The 15,670-nt window shown below is 66.8% G+C and overlaps 3 protein-coding genes across 6 annotated transcripts; 1 reads left to right on the plus strand and 2 right to left on the minus strand.

The window, feature by feature from the left end:
• Positions 1–1,804: 1,804 nt before the first annotated feature.
• Positions 1,805–5,237, minus strand: PDIA2 (protein disulfide isomerase family A member 2). Its single transcript, XM_036392250.2, has 11 exons — positions 4,826–5,237; positions 4,220–4,426; positions 3,786–3,919; positions 3,572–3,709; positions 3,382–3,498; positions 3,178–3,303; positions 2,905–3,099; positions 2,475–2,595; positions 2,188–2,369; positions 2,025–2,108; positions 1,805–1,929 (listed from the first exon to the last, which is right to left on the minus strand). Exons 1-11 carry the CDS (start codon positions 5,058–5,060, stop codon positions 1,849–1,851), a joined length of 1,620 nt encoding a protein of 539 aa, XP_036248143.1. The 5' UTR covers positions 5,061–5,237; the 3' UTR covers positions 1,805–1,848.
• A 78-nt stretch (positions 5,238–5,315) lies between these two features.
• On the minus strand, positions 5,316–9,253 carry ARHGDIG (Rho GDP dissociation inhibitor gamma). Of its 3 annotated transcripts, XM_036392254.2 has the most exons (6): positions 8,993–9,238; positions 7,707–7,892; positions 6,706–6,789; positions 6,539–6,615; positions 5,930–5,993; positions 5,316–5,837 (listed from the first exon to the last, which is right to left on the minus strand). In XM_036392254.2, exons 1-6 carry the CDS (start codon positions 9,063–9,065, stop codon positions 5,638–5,640), a joined length of 684 nt encoding a protein of 227 aa, XP_036248147.1. In that variant the 5' UTR covers positions 9,066–9,238; the 3' UTR covers positions 5,316–5,637. The 3 variants fall into 3 exon arrangements, with proteins under 3 accessions (XP_036248147.1, XP_036248146.1, XP_036248144.1); XM_036392253.2 differs by having other exon boundaries at positions 6,539–6,789; positions 8,993–9,253; XM_036392251.1 differs by lacking the exon at positions 8,993–9,238 and having other exon boundaries at positions 6,539–6,789; positions 7,707–8,217.
• Positions 9,254–10,187: 934 nt separating this feature from the next.
• On the plus strand, positions 10,188–15,211 carry RGS11 (regulator of G protein signaling 11). 2 transcript variants are annotated; one of them, XM_036392851.2, is made up of 17 exons: positions 10,188–10,257; positions 11,045–11,141; positions 11,457–11,507; positions 11,582–11,688; positions 11,761–11,812; positions 11,913–11,971; positions 12,116–12,192; positions 12,305–12,386; positions 12,512–12,580; positions 13,221–13,250; positions 13,333–13,394; positions 13,617–13,730; positions 13,842–13,957; positions 14,309–14,396; positions 14,500–14,638; positions 14,703–14,785; positions 14,857–15,211. In XM_036392851.2, exons 1-17 carry the CDS (start codon positions 10,198–10,200, stop codon positions 14,981–14,983), a joined length of 1,413 nt encoding a protein of 470 aa, XP_036248744.1. In that variant the 5' UTR covers positions 10,188–10,197; the 3' UTR covers positions 14,984–15,211. The 2 variants fall into 2 exon arrangements, with proteins under 2 accessions (XP_036248744.1, XP_036248745.1); XM_036392852.2 differs by having other exon boundaries at positions 13,227–13,250.
• Positions 15,212–15,670: the final 459 nt, after the last annotated feature.

Consider the following 15,670-nt stretch of genomic DNA (forward strand, 5'->3'; position numbering starts at 1 on the left):
TACAGGTACTGCAGAACTCACCCAAAGTGTACAGCCATCCATCAGACTCGGCTGCTCCGTGCTTTCCTGGCACCCTGCCCCATTCTCCTGGCATGGATGGCTCTGGAGCACCACAGGGTAGAGCTGCCCTCACCCCACCAGCGTGGAAGGGGTGACCCTGCTCCAAAGGGGCTGTGAAGATCTTTGAGCCATTTGGAAGGAGTCACCTGTGGCCCCCTCGGCAGGCTCAGCTGCTGGACGTGGTAGGATGGGTCTTTTTTTCTCCTCCTGAGTTTCCTTGCAGCCGAGTAATCCCCAGGGGACAGAAGGGTCAGTGCCTGTTGGGGGCTTCCCACAGAGCAAGGAGCAGCTCAGAGCCGGGGTGGCAGGCTGGGTGCTGGCATCCCACAGCTTGCACACTCCTGTGTGTCCCCTGTGTCCCCATGGAGAAGGGATTGCTTCCCAGGAGGGTGCTGCAGTTCTGGCTCCTGCGTGCCTGGTGCAGACATTCCCAGACCCCTGGGCCAAGCTCTGGCTTTAGGCAGGGCTCTCTTTAGGAGAGCCATAATGGGGAAGCAGACATTAAAGCTGAAGACAATATACGTCTTTTTATGAGTTCCTGCATCTTTTGTCAGCCTCTGTGTCTCAGGGGAGGCAGCAGGAGGGCAGTGCACCATGGGGGTCGTTGATGCCAGTTTCCAGCCCTGGGAAGCCTCCTGGCCTTACTCAGCTGCAAGGAAGCTGGGGCAGTGCTGGTGCTCCCCCATCCTGTCCTCACCCAGCCCAGGCCCTGCTGCTCCAGCACAGCCACAGCTCTGTGCCAGCCCCTTTAGGGAGCCCTTGCCCACCCACCCGGGGGTGGCCCCAAAGCCTGGGGGCCCAGGGTGGCACTGCCCTGCTCAGAGCCAGCCCCAGCAGTGTGGAGCTGCCGGGAGCCCATGGCACCGTGCCAGGATGGGCTGTGCCTCTTGTACACCTCACCGAGTGCCTTTAAACACGGGCTGGACTTGCCCAAAGCACTGGGTGAAGTCCAGCAAAATCTGCAAATGTTTTCAGCCCGGGAACAGTGTCACGAGGGGTTTGACTCCGTTTTTTGAGGTTCTGATGGTGGTGTGTCTGGTGGGGTTGTTGGCGTGCCCGGCATTTCCGTCCCCCCCTTTTTTTGGGGGGGTCCCTGTAAATATGTACAGTGGCCGTGCAGCCCCGGCATTTCCTCTGCATTCTCATGTGCTGACTTGTACAATGATCTTTTCAAAGGTACTTGGATAAAATGAAATAAAACCCCACATCCCACTGCCTGCTGCTTTTTTTCCTTCCCTGTGGAGCAGGCCCAGGCCCTCAGCAGCCTCTGGGATGGACAGAGGATGAGGAAGGATTGGTGAAGGGCACAGGGTGGGACTGGGGCTGCTCTGAGCTCCCTGGAGGGGTGGCTGAGCACATCCAGGCCCAACAGGACCAGCATGTTGCCCCTGAAGGAATGGCTCAGCAGAGAGGGGACAATGCTGGAGTTGCCAGAGGCTACGAGCCAGGCCTACATGCCAGTAGAACCCCATGTTGCCTGCCTTGGCTGTGGCAGCAGCTCCTGGGGATTGCCTGGGTCTGGTATGTCATGAAGGAGAGACCCCAGCTGGTTCTCCATCACCTGAGCCCCACCAGTGCAGCACGAGGGCCAGCATGGGGAGCTCCTTGGCCACCTGGTGCCATTGCAGGGTTGCCAGGATCAGTGCAGTGGCACGGCTGCCCCAGGGGGACACAGGCCCTGCTGTGTGCCCAGGACAGGTGGCTGCTCCCAGCACATAGACACAGACACAGACCAGAGCCTACATTGTTTCCAGGTGGTTTATGGCACATGCCTGAGTAGGACAGGGCTCACAGCTCATCCCGGGGTTCATCCGTCCGCGGCACACTCGGGTCCTCCTTGCCCGTGCCGTTCCCAGGGGTCTTGGTCACCTGGAGAAGGCAGCAGTGAGGCACGGAGGGACTCACACTCCCCGTCCCTGTCCCCATCCTGCAGGATCCATCCCCCAGCCCCTGACCTCACTCACCGGAGGCTCCTCAGGCAGTGTGCCCCCGTTTTCCAGGAACTTGGAGAAGGTCTCCACATCTCGGGTGCTCTTATACTCAACCATCTGGAGCCATGGGAGTGGAAGGCACTGAGGATGCCACCATCCCCCAGGTGCTGGTGACCCCACAAGTGCCCACACGTACCTTCCTGCCCGGCCCTGCAGGGAAGTAGTGCAGGGTGGGGTAGCCGTGGATGGTGATGTTCTCCAGCTCGTTGGCCGTGGAGTCCATCTCGGCGATGACGATGTCCTCGCGGTCCTTGTAGCGCTCGGCCAGCTCCTCCCAGGCAGCCTCCATGGCCTGGCAGTGGGGGCACCACGGTGCATCTGTGGGGTGGGCACATTGAGCAGGGGGCTGGGACAGGGCTGGGGCTCTCCTGGAGGGGCTGAGCCCCACGGCAGAGCTCTGAGACGGATGTGGGTGGCACTTACAGAACTTGACAAAGACGTTCTTGGTCTCATCGAAAGCCACCTGCTCGAAGGTCTTCCCCACCAGGACTTTAACAGGCCGTGTGTCCCAGTCCTCAGGGGGCTCTGCACTCAGCAGGCGAGGCTGTGGGGACAGTCGGGACAGCCACAGCCTGGGCTGAGCAGTGCCAGAGGCCCCTGGGGCACAGTGCAGGCTGGGATGTGTTCCTGTGCTGCCTTTTGGACCACACCTTCCCCTCTGCTGCCATCCCAGCTCTGTGTGTCTCCACGGCAGCAATCTCCTGCCCCCCTTGCCCATAAAAAACCCCCAAATCCTCAAGCCTGGCAGCAGGAGCATCAGCAAACAGGTCCCTGCTGTTCACCACACAACCATCCATCATCCTTAGGCTCCCGAGCCAACAGCCCGTCTCTCCCCTCAGGGCAGAGCCCTCACCTTGACCTTGCCGTCCAGCACCGCCTGGATGAAGGTGCGAATGGCCGACTCCGAGAAGTTGTCCTGCTCCATCTGGTACTTGCGGTTGTTCTTCATCCTCACCAGGCGCAGGGTGGGGGCATCAGCAGTGGTCATGCCAAAGAAGGGCAGCACATCGGCGCCATGGCCGGTTACATCCACCACCACGAAGAGCACCTGGGCAGGGAACAGGGGACACTGAGCCTGGGGAGTCCCAAAGCCACCCTCGGTGTCCCTTCCCTGGGGCCACCTCACCTCACCCCTGAAGCCACCGGCAGCTGCCCTGAAGCCTTCCTGCAGCGACAGCTGCTCCGGTGAGGACTTGTTGAGGAAGAGCAGCATGTGATGGGGGATCTTGGCACTGAAGATCTGGTTGGAGGTCTGGGGAGGAGGAGGAGAATGAGGGCAGGGCAGCCGTGGCCCTCAGGGGACAGTGGCAGGGCTGGGGACGGGCTGTACCTCGTTGGTGAACTCCATCACCAGCTGCAGGCTGTGGACGCGGAGCAGCCGCGTGAGCTCGGCCGTGTCCAGCCCCCGTGCCGGGTCCACAGGGAAGTTTGTCTGTCTCTCATCAAACTGCCAGGGCAGGGGCCTGTGAGGGCTGAGGGGAGGACAGGATGGCCCCACCACTCCCCTGCCACTCCCTCACCTTCTTGAACAGGCAGACGGTGTCAGCTGACAGCCCATATGCCTGGAAGAGTTCAGCTGCCTCTGCCACGCCGAACGTCAGGTCCACCATCTCAGCAGCCACCTCGAAGAACGCCTGGGCTGCCTCAGCCTTCAGGTCCTGCACAGCCACCCGTGAGTGCCACAGCCACAGCCGGGCCATGGCCATGGTCCAGCCCCAGCCAGCCCCAGCCCACCTTGAAGAAGCCGATGGCCACCAGGTCCCGGGAGTTGATGAAGGCTGCGGTGGTGTCGGTGTCCTGCAGCAGCGTGGCGCTGGGGCCAGCCCGGCGCTGCATCCAGAGCACGATGCTCCGGCTGTCCATGCGGCCTGGCACACAGATGTCACCTGACACCCCTCTCCAGGGTGCCACCCCTCCCTGTGCCACCAACCTCTGCCACCCACCACAGCACCGTGCCGCTGCTCACCATCATCACCTCATCCATCACACTGTCACCTGTCTGTTATCACCACCAGGACATGGCCACCCCTCTCACCATCACCACCCTGTGACCCTCACAAGGACAGTGCCACCAACCATCGATCATCAGCCCCTGCCACCCGCCCCAGCCCCATGGCAGTGTCCCCTTCGATGTGTGTCAGGGACACTGTGTGGTGCCGCAGCCCTACCGGTGTATTCCAGGGGGTGGGTGCGGTTGCCATCACGGAAGAGCTTGAGCGTGGGGTAGGAGGTGATGCCAAACTCAGTGGCCAGGGCTGTCTGTGCCGTGGCATCCACCTTGCCCAGCCGGGCTGGGCTGGACTCATTCCTCAGCTCAGTGGCTGCCTGGGCAAAGGCAGGAGCCAGCCGCCGGCAGTGCCCACACCACGGTGCGTCTGTGGGTAGGGGACAGCATTGATAACGGGGACAGGTGTGGGGACAGCCCAATGGCTGTGTGAGCCCACTGGGCCCCAGCCTGTGCCCCTGTCCCACACCCACACCAGGTGTCCTTGCCTTGTGTCCCACGCCCGTGCTAAGCACCCTCACCCACGCTCTGCCTGTGTCCCTGCTCCGTGTGTCTGTCCCCCTCCCATGCCCTGGCACATGGCCTGTGCTCTCGTCCCTCTGTCCCACAGCCTTGCCCCTGCCCACCCCACCTCCTGTGTCCTGTACCCTGCTGTGCCTGTGTCCATGTCCCTGTTCTGCCCACACTCAGCCAGGCCAGTCCCCCCTGCCAATATTCCCTGCCCCACCTCTGCCCTGCCCGCAGCCCTGCCCGCCCTGGGGGCACTCACAGAACTCCACCAGCAGCAGCTGGTGCTCACTCAGGGCACGGGCAAAGTTGTGCTCGTGGAGCACCAGGACATTGTCCTCCTCCTTGATCTCATCTGAGAGCACTTCATCCTCTTTCTTCTCCTTTTCCTCCTCTTCTATCACCTCTTCATCCTCATCCTCGCCCCCCAAAGCCGGGCCCAGCCAGGCCAGCGACAGCACCAGCAGCCAAACCAGCCGGGACCCGCAGCCGCGCATGGTGCCGGCGCTGAAGATGTTGTCCAGGGAGGAGGACGAAGATAAGGGACCTGGGGGCGGGTTGTGCCGGTCCCCTGGGGCTCGTGGCCCTCCGCTACTGGCTGCCTGGCCCGGCCGATAAGGCAGCGGGACCAGGTGGCCGTTTTCCAGAGCTCGTCCGCAGGGAGACCTGGCCCTGCCGGCGGGATGGGGACAGGGAGCAGGGGGACGGGGAGCAGGGGACAGGCATAGGCGGTGGGGACACAGAGACACCAGTAAGAGACCAGTCTGTAGGGTTTAATGGCGATGGAAGAGCACAGCCTGCGACCGGGCGGGTACCGGGCACGGCACCACCACGGCAGGGTCACAGCCCCGGCCCCAGCGATGGGGACGCCGTGAGGACCAGGCGGGCGTCGATATTTAAAAAAAAAGAGCAATTAAAAATAACTTTGGTTGCGAAGACCACGACCACGGGCTCTCACTCGCTAAGGGACCCCCCTGAACCCTTGACGCGACTGGGGCAAGCGCGGCGGTGCCGGCGGGGGCTCCCCGGGACCTCGGCCCCGAGCGCCGGGGGGAGCCGGGGTGCGGGGCGGGCTCAGTCCTCCCAAGCCTTCTTTATGCACAGGCCCCACTCCCAGCAGAGGTGCTCGGTCTTGTCGTCGTCGGTGACGAGGGAGCGGACGCGGTAGGAGCCCCGGGCCAGCCATCCCCGCGGCGCCTCCTCCGCCGGCGTCACCACCTCGTACTCCTCGGCCCGCGGCGCGTAGCTGCCCACCATGAACACGTCGCGATCCACTGGGCCAGGAGGGGACAGGAGGGACGGGTGAGTGGGGCCAGGGTGGCGTGGGGACCCCCAGCCCCCGCCCCCAGCCCCCAGCCCCACTCACCGGGCCGGCCCCGGCGGTAGGTGAGGTGCAGGCACCGCAGCCCGCAGACGATCTCCCTGTTCACCTGCGGGCACAAGGCAGGGGGGACCTGGGGACTGCCCCCACGGCATGGGGACCCCTGGCACCCTGACATCCACGGCTTCCAGGGTGTCACAATTCAGCAGCATCAAAGGTGGCAGGGACTCCAGGCTGGCAGGTAACTCCAAGAGGGGCAGGGACTCAGAGATGGAAGGGATCCCCCTCAGGAGGGGCAGGGACCTCTAGGAGACCCTTGGATAGGCAGCACTGCTGGGATCTCTGGGAGAAGCGAGGATGCTGGGGTGGCAGGAACCATGGGGACAACAAGGACCCCCAGGGTGGCAGTGACTCAGGAGGGAACTCAGGGTGGGCAGAGACTCCCAGAGGGGCACAGAGCCCAGGGGTAAAGGGTGGAGGCAGATGTGCCAAGGCAGAGACCCTGGGACAGGCAGGGACCCATGGGCAGCAAGAGGGACCCAGTGGAGCAGGGTCCCAGGGTAACAAGGACCCCTTAGGGTGGGGACCCCGTGGTGTGAGGGCAGCAGGGCCATGCCCAGCCAGCGGGCACAGGGCACCACGCACTCCCCTCACCTTGAAGGACACCTTCACTCTGTAGTCCACCCCTTCCTTCAGCACAAAGGCCCGGCCTCTCAGCTCCTCCAGGTCTCCTGCACAGGCAGATGATCCATCAGCCCGGTACCCCTTCCTCCTCCCCCTCCTCCTCCTCCTCCCCCCGCCCCAGGTGTCCCCAGGCTCACCTGTCAGGTCCATGGTGATGGGCCCTGGCGCCTGCTCGCACATCAGTGTCAGCTTTGTCACCTGCACGTTGGGCACACTGGCATCTGGGGACAAGGAGCAGGGCCCAGACCTTACCCACCATGGCCAGCCCCACCATCACCTCCATCCCAAGGGGCTGCCCATGGCCCTGTGATGGAGGGAAGGGCCACAGTGTCCATGGTGGGGATGTTAAAGTGAGTGAGTGCCAGCCAGGGCACAGGAGAGCAGGTGCACCTCAGGTCACTCCACCACTGGCAGCAGTGCCTTTTGGGGTAAGATCACGTTTAAAGGACCCAGACATGGGTATTTCCCAGGGGGTACCACTCCCTGGCTCAGGAGCAGAACAAGGGGAAGCAGAGGAGGAGGATGCACCACGTGCAGCCAATGAATGCATCCCTTGAGGTGGGCACTGGTCGCATTCACGCCACCAGCCCAACCTTTCACACACACCACAGTGCACCCCCATGGCCCCACTGCTCTGCCAGCCCTCCCCCCCCACAGTTTGCACCCTCCTCGATGCGTTCATGGATGGACACTGGTGCTGGGCCCGTGGAGCTCCCCGGGGACCTCCAGTGCAGACCAGCACCAGCCTGGGGTGGGGGAGCCCGTGGGGGCCATGGGGGCACGGTCTGTCCCCGGCAGTGCTGCCCCGGTGTTCCTCCCCCCCGCCCCCGCCGTTCACTCCTCTCAGTCATCCCCATGAATTTCCCGGTTCCCTGTAGCCGTTCCTATGGAAACTGCGGCGGTGATCCCGTAACCACGGCAACTGCCGGGGTCCCCGGGCACCGGCACTGTCGGCAGGGAATGCCGGGGTCTCTGCGCGGGTGGGGGGCACAGGCGACACCCACGGGCGATTCCAGCCGGGATGTGCCCTCCCCGCCGGGGATGCCCCACGGGACGCCCCCTGCTCGAGCCCGCCCGAGCTCCCCGAGCCCTCTGAGGCTGCCGAGGTGCCCAAACCCGCCTGCAGCCCCAGCCTTACCCACGGCAGCGGGGATGGCACCCAGCAGTGCCTGCTTGTACTTCCGCAGGCTCTCATCCCCTGGGTCCAGCTCCTGGATCTCCCGCAGGCTCTTCTTCTCCGGCGTCTTGTACGCCAGGGCCACGTCGGCATCCTCCTCCTCCTCCTCCAGCGATAGCGTCACCCCCTCCTTGTCAGCCATGATGTCTGCGGGGGACAGGCAGTGGCAGCTCCGGGGACACCCCGGGGGACACCCCCTGCCCGCGACACGAAGGCACCGGTGGGCAGGGGGCGGCTGGGCTGTGACAGGGGAAATCCCGTGGGGAGGCCAAGCCGGTCCCCTGCCGGAGCCGAGGCAAGGCTGCCGGGCTCGGTGTCCCCGGGCCTGGTGGCACAGCTGAGAGCAGCGGTGTCGCCGCCGGCTGCATTTCCGCACGGTCATGGAGCAGGGCGAGCTGGTGCCTGCGCCGTGGGCTCGCTCTGGAGGGCGCTTGCAGACCCCTCCAGCCCCCAGGGCCCCTTCGTGTCACCCGGAGAAATCCCTGTCACTGCCCCGCAGTCCCCTCCAACCCCACTGGGCACCCTCCATCCCCATCTCCCACCCCAAACCCAAACCAGCAGCAGCTGCAGGGCAAAGAGGCATCACTGGGATGGTGGCTCCAGTGGCTCTGGTGCTGCCAGACTGCTTGGGGGGGCTCAAGCATGGGTGATGTCCCCACAGCCCCTGACTCTCCCTGCCCGCTGCATCACCACCCCACTCTTGTGACTGCAAGCACTGAGCTCCCCAAAACCCCTGGAACTCCATCCCTGGGGACACGCTGGGAATACAGCATGGGGCAGAGGACAGTGCCTGCTCAGCCCCGGGGCTGCAGGGCCAAAACTCTGGGTCAGTCTGGCCAAGCTGTGGGTCCCAGGGCAGTGGCAGTGATGGGGACACAGCAGTGGCAGTGATGGGGACACAGCAGTGGCCCTGCTGCCCCTCTGGCCCCCAGCGAGGCCCTGCGCCTCGGCTGTCACGGCAGCATGGGGGCACTCCCAGCCCAGGGATGCGCCCACCTCGGGACTCGCTGGCTGCCCGCGGGTGGCAGGGCAGGGTGGCCTGTGCCAGGTGCCACAGGCTGCGAGGGGACAGCGGGGATGTCCCCCGTGGGACGCTCCGGTTCCCCCGGGCCCGGGGTGCTGCTCTCTCATGCACCGGGCGCCCGGGAGATGCTCACTGACCGAGGACTCGGAGCGACGCTCGCCTCCCTCCCCGGGCACTGCCCCCCGCCGCCCCCGGGCGCTGCCCCCCGGCCGCCGCCGCTCACCTCGGTAGCACAGCGCCAGCCAGAGCAGCTCCAGCAGCTGCCCGCCGGCCTCGCACACGTCCAGGCCGAGCATGGCCGAGCCGTGCCGGGCCCGCCGCCCCCGGGGCCGGGCGGGGCGGCCGCTGGCGGGGCCCGGGGCGCGGCTCTGCCGGTGCCGGCGGCTCCTCCCGCCCGCTGCCGCCGCGCTCGGCGGTGCCGGCTGCTCCCGAGCGCTCCCCGCTGCGCTTCCCGGCGCTGCCCGGCGCGGCCCGGCGGGGCGGCGGCGGCTCCCGCAGACGCGGCGGCTCCGCTGCCCGCCCCCGCCCGCCCCCGCCCCTCGGCGGCTCCAGCCCCGCCGCTCGTGGGCGGCGAGACTGCAGTGAGCTCATCGCCGGGCGCGCCCGCCCCGCGCTGCCCGCACCCCGCGAGCCTCCTGCCTGTACCCTCAGTGCACTGCGTGCCTCCCAGAGCATCCTCTCGGTACCCTCAGTGCACTGCGTGCCTCCCAGAGCATCCTCTCTGTACCCTCAGAGCACTGCCTGCATCCCAGAGCATCCTCTCGGTACCCTCAGTGCACTGCCTGCATCCCAGAGCATCCTCTCGGTACCCTCAGTGCACTGTCTGCATCTCAGAGCATCCTCTCTGTACCCCCAGGGCTCTGCCTGCATCCCGGAGCATCCTCTCTGTACCCCCAGGGCTCTGCCTGCATCCTGGTGCATCCTCTCTGTACCCCCAGGGCTCTGCCTGCATCCCAGAGCATCCTCTCGGTGCCCCCAGGGCTCTGCCCCCGCCATGCCCGCACCGCCCGCACCCTGCCCAGCGCCTCGCTCACAGCGCCCGCACCCTGACCGCGCTGTCCGCAGCCCCGCACGCTCCCGGCGCGTTGTCCCACCCTGCCCGCACCCCTCGAGCATCCCTCCTGTCCCCTCAGCGCCCAGTCCGCGCCCTGCCCGCACCGCCATCCCGCAGCCACAGCGGTGCGGGTCCCCTCTCGGGCACCGGCCCAGCCCGGGCACCCCCGGGAGGCTGCGGGGGCGGCGGGGGCCGAGGGTGCCGGGGTTGCCACGGGCAGGGGGCAGATTGGCCCCGGGGGTCGGGACCGGGGTTTGGGGCTCCCGGTGGAGACGGCGGCAGGCGCGGGGGGGCAGCGGGGCGGGACCGGGCGGGACCGGGCGGGGCCGGGGCGGGACCGGGCAGGGAGGCGCGGAGCGGGGCGCGCACCCGCGATGACCATCGGCGGCCCCCGCGGCCGGCACCCCCGCCTCCAGATGCCCTGTCTGCGCAAGGTGAGCCACACCGGCACCGGCACCGGCACCGGCACCGGCAGCCGCCCCGCGGGGAGCGGGCACCGCGCCGGGGCACGGCGGAAACGGGGCGCCGCCAACGTGGGGAGCGGGCACCGCGGGCACCCGGTGTTGGGACTGTGGGGATCGGGCACCGGCATCGCGGGTGGGGGTACCGAGGGCACCGGCACCGTGTGGACCGGGTACCGGGGTCTGGAACTGTGCAGACCGGGGCATCGGCACCGTGTGGACCGGAGACGAGGCGCGGGGACTGTGGGGACCGGGCACTGACACTGCGCTGGGTTACGCGGGCATCGGGGGCCGCCGGCGGAGCGGGCATGGCATGGCGGGGAGCAGGGGAGCAGCACCGCCCAGCGTACGCGGGACAGCGGGCACAGCCCGGCCCCGGCGCCGCCACGGGCACCGGGAACCGCCCCACGAGGGAATACCCGCGGGCAGCGCCCCGGAGCTGCGTGCTCTGCTCCGCACGCCGGGCTGGGCTGCTGCCAGAGCCTCGGCAGAGCTCGCTCCCCAAAACCGGGGTTCCCCGGACCGGGGATGCCCGGAGGATGAGTGCCTGCAGCTCCAGCATCGGCTGTTGGGTGCCTCGGTCAGGCTGTGGCATGCCAGGCTGTCCCCAGGCTGGGCACTGGGTGCCCCTGTCGGGTTGCCGGGACCAGGGTTGTGTCCAGGTCACAGGGTGCCCGGGGTCACAGCGAGGGGAGCCAGGCTGTGCCCAGGCCCGGAGCCGCCGTCGCGGGGCTGAGCACAGCGGTTCTTTGCCCGGCAGATGGAGCGGATGATCGTCAGCATGCAGGACCCCGACATGGGCATCAAGATGAGGAACCAGCGCTTGCTCATCACCGTCATCCCCCACGCCATGACAGGTGGGTCCCCGCGATGGGGTCCCCGCGAGGCGCGTGGGGAAGGCGTGTGGGAGCTCCCCGGGTGTCCCCAGCCCGGCAGCAGCGGCCACCGCCGGCCCCGCGCCGCTCCTCTCCCGCACCCCTCGCTCAGCGCTGCAGCTGGGATCGATTACGCATCGGCTGCGCGGGGCGGGCGCTCGCACGTCCTTGGCAGGGCCCGTCACCCCGTGTGACCCCTGGCACTGCCATGCTGTGCCAGGTGCCCCGGCCAAGAACCCCCCCGTATCCAGCCTGGGGAACCCCCCTGCACCCCACTAACTCAGCCTCCATCCCCAGGGAACGACATCGTGGAGTGGCTCATCCAGAAGTACGGCATCTCCGAGGAGGGTGAGTGCCCTGGCACAGGGGGGGCGACTGAGGCTGTCGAGCCTCCAAGCAGCCCCCCATTCCCACTCCCGCAGAGTCGCTGCACCTCGGCAACCTCATCGTGAAGCACGGCTACATCTACCCGCTCAAGGACCCGCGCTCGCTGGTGCTGCGGGCAGACGAGTCGCCCTACCGCTTCCAGGTACGGCCCGAACGCCAGGGCTGCCCCGCCTGGGCACCCCAGGGCAGCTCCTCAGCCTCTTCCTCCCCGCAGACCCCCTATTTCTGGACCAGCACCAAGTGGCCGGCGACGGAGCTGGACTACGGTAGGAACCACCGTGCCGCCGGCACCGGCGCGGGCTGCGGCCCCTTCCAGCCCCTTCCAGCCCCTTCCAGCTCCCCTGAGCGCCGCCGCTTCTCTTGCAGCCATTTACCTGGCCAAGAAGAACATCCGCAAGCAGGGTGATCTGATCGAGCACGAGAAGGTGAGCGGTGCCCTCCCCGCAGCTGCCATGAGCTGGGGGAGTCCCGGCTCACCCAGGAGCGGGCGGGGGACAGCGGCTGTGCCTGTGCTGGAGCCAGGCAAGGAAGGGGACAGGGCCACACCGTGCCTGCCTGTCGCTCCCCAGGACAACTACAACCTCCTGCACAAGCGGATCAACCACACGTGGGACTTCGTGGTGATGCAGGCGCGGGAGCAGCTCCGGTGAGTGCGGGCACGGCCGGCCCCGCTGCGCCCGGGGAGCGGCCGGGATGGAGCAGCCTGGGTGCCGGGCAGGCAGGGTGCCAGCACCTCCCCGCTGCCTCTGCACGGCCAGGGCAGCCAAGCAGCGGCGCAAGGGCGACCGCATCGTCATCGACTGCCAGGAACAGGCGTACTGGCTCGTCAACCGGCCCCCGGTGAGCGCGGGGCGGGGGGGTCGGGCTGGGGGTGCAGCCCTGGCACCAAGCACGGCCCCGGCCCGAGCAGCGGGGCTGAGGTGCAGGGGGTCCCCCCAGCCCCCAGCATGGTGCTGTCCTTGCAGCCAGGAGCCCCTAACGTGCTGGAGCAGGGTCCCGAGCGCAGGAACTGCCACACCACCCGTGTCCAGCTGGTGAGTGGGGGTGTCCAGGCACCCCAGCGGGCACAGGGCACACCCAGTGCCTGTGCTGGGGTGAAGAGCTGCCCTGGTGGGTGCCCATCCATCTCAGCCCAGGCTGTGCCCACATTTTGGGGTGAAGGGTGAGCCCCAGCTCTGCTAACATCCGTGTGCCCCCCACCCTGAGCATGGAGGCTCCGTGTGTCTGTCCTTGCACCCAGCACCCCTCTGTGCCAGCACCTCTGATCCCTACAGGGCAGCTGTGCTGCAGGGAGCCCTCGTGCCCTGGGGTGCCAGCAGCAGCCATCAAGCCCTTCCCAGTGTTGTGACCCCACTAATGCTGCCCCAGCACCCCCAGGCTGCCCTCACTAACCACCCACTTTCTCTTCTCTGCGCCATGTGCCGTGTCCTCTGCCCACGTAAGTGTCACTAACCCAGGGATGGTGTCACACTGGGGTGTGGAGGGGGGAAGGCAGGGTTCATTCCATGGGCTGTGCTGGCCCCAGGAGGGCTGGGGGAATGAGGCTGGAGGCCACGGGGATGGGATACAGAGTCCCAGGGTGGGGGAGTGGGTGCCTGGATTGTCCATGGTAGTGGGGCAGGACAATGTCCCAGCCCCACCGTGCCCTCACCCAGCCCCGTGCGTCTCTTGCAGACCAAGAACATGGATTACTACAAGCGAGAGGTGAGTGGGGCGAGGGGTGGGGGCAGCTCTGGGGGGCACGAGCTGCCAGGCACCCCAACATCTCCCCTGCGCCTGGCCCCAGATCGAGTACTGCAGGAAGGCCATGGCCAGGACCAGGGTGAAATCCTCCATCTGCCTTGAGGGGTGAGTGGCAGCAGCTGCCCCAGCCACGGCTGGGTCCCTGTCAGGGTGACAGGGGCACCCACATCCCAGCAGCTGGTGCTGGCACCACTGCACCCCAGCCCTGAGCAGGGAGTGGAGCTGAGGCTCTGCACAGCTTGGGCACATCCCCACCACATCCCCATCATGTCCCCACGGTGGCTGGTGTTGGTGGCCCTGGTCTCCTCCAGCCACCACTCCTGGCAGGTACATCAAGTTCAACGAGCAGTATGTGCCCCACGACCCCATCATGTCCGGCTGCCTGCCCAGCAACCCCTGGATCACGGATGACACCACGTACTGGGCCATGAATGCCCCCACGTAAGTGCCCCAGGGCCCCCAGAACCCCAATCTGCAGGACAGGGCTGTGGGGTCTGTGGGGTCATGCAGGCTGCCATGGGCTGCCAGCCCCAATGCCGCTGTCACCCACAGAGTGACAACCCCCACAAAGCTGCGTGTGGAGCGCTGGGGCTTCAACTTCAGTGAGCTCATCAACGACCCCCTGGGCCGGACACAGCTCCTGGAATTCCTCAAGAAGGAGTTCAGTGGTGAGGGGGCCCAGCCCCAACCCTGAAACACCTCAGTTTTGGCACCCCACACCCACCACTCTGACCCAGCACCACCAAACCCACCATGTCCCAGTAGTGCCCAATCCACTGCCCAATCCCAGCACCATCAAACCCATTATTGCCTAATCTACTGCTCAATCCCATTACTGTGTCCTGCCATTCCTCAGCCCCACCACATCCCAGTACCTCCCAGCTAATCTGCCCCAGTTTCCCTGCCCCAGCTGGCTCTCCCTGTCCCAGGGGACACATGCCCAGCCATGGTGGCCTTTGGGGGTTGCCCATGAGGGGTGCCCAGTGTCCCCATTCCCAGCACCATGTCCCCCTCCCCAGCTGAGAACCTGAGCTTCTGGGAAGCGTGTGAGGAGCTGCGCTATGGGGAGCAGTCCCGCATCGCCGAGATCGTGGACTCCATCTACCAGTGAGTGCCACTGGCTTCGGGAGGAAGCTTTGGGGCTGGTCAGGCCATCGCGGCGCTCTGCCCCAGGGCAGGGCCGGGCTCAGCGCTGCCTGTGACTCCCCAGGCAGTTCTTGGCGCCCGGGGCCACACGCTGGGTGAACATCGACAGCAAGACGATGGAGAGAACCCTGGAGGGCATCAAGACGCCCCATCGCTACGTGATGGACGATGCCCAGATGCACATCTACATGCTGATGAAGAAGGTGGGTGAGGGCGGGGCTGGGCAGAGCAGGGCTGGGCAGGATCCTGACCTCTCTGCTCGCCCAGGACTCCTACCCACGCTTCCTCAAGTCGGACCTCTACAAGAACCTCCTGGCCGAGGCCATCATTCCCCCGGAGACCAAGAAGCGGTGAGGGCAGGGACTGTCCCTGGGGCCACCACGGGTGATCCCCGCCGGTTCTGACCCCGTTCTGCCCGCAGGGTTTTCCCCTTCATGCGCAAACAGCGGCATTCCAGCCCCAGCCCGGCGCTGCTGCTGCCCGCGGGCGATGCCGAGGAGAGGAGCAGGAGCCCTTCCACCGCCCCGGTGCCCGAGGAGGAGAGCTGAGAGCCCCCGGCAGCAGCGGAGCGCCCCGACCCAGCACAGCCAGCCCCTGCCGGCAGTAGCACTGAAGGAGAGAAGCCATAAACCCCATAAACCCCCCCCGGAGCCAGGCTGACCCCGCTCACATCCCCACAGCCCCTGTCCCTCGGGGAGCCGCACCCAGCCGGCCTGGTGCGGGGTCACCCCCTGCTCCCGCCCCAGCCCGGGCACAGTAAAACCCCCGCGGAAACACCGGAGGCTCCCGTGGTTCTTGGGGAGCGGGGCCAGGGCGGCGTTGGCAGGGTGGGAGGGGCACAAAGCGCTGCCCATTTCTCCGGGCTGGATTGTGAGCTGCTCTCCAGGCTGGAAGCGATGTCCTCCCATGCCAGCCAGGGTGCAGGGCCGGGAGGGGACCAGCTCCCCCACGGCACAGCGAGCACCCACCGATCTCGGGCTCCGAGGGGCAGCACCAGCCTGGCACGGCCCAGCTGGCACTCAGGGTGTGCCACCCATACCCTGACAGGGACAAAAAGGCCTCTGGAATGGGGCTGGCCCTGTGGGCTGGCAGCTGAGCCACTCTCCTGCCCATGGGCTGTTAATCTGAGCAAGGCTGAGCATCGCAGGGCAGGATTATTCCCCTGCCGGGAGCACAGCCCCAGCTGCAGAGGATTATCGCTGGTGGTTACATAAAGGAGAGGGGGGCTGATGCCC

This window comes from Molothrus ater, chromosome 16 (genome assembly GCF_012460135.2).
Source record: "Molothrus ater isolate BHLD 08-10-18 breed brown headed cowbird chromosome 16, BPBGC_Mater_1.1, whole genome shotgun sequence".
Taxonomy (NCBI): domain Eukaryota; kingdom Metazoa; phylum Chordata; class Aves; order Passeriformes; family Icteridae; genus Molothrus; species Molothrus ater.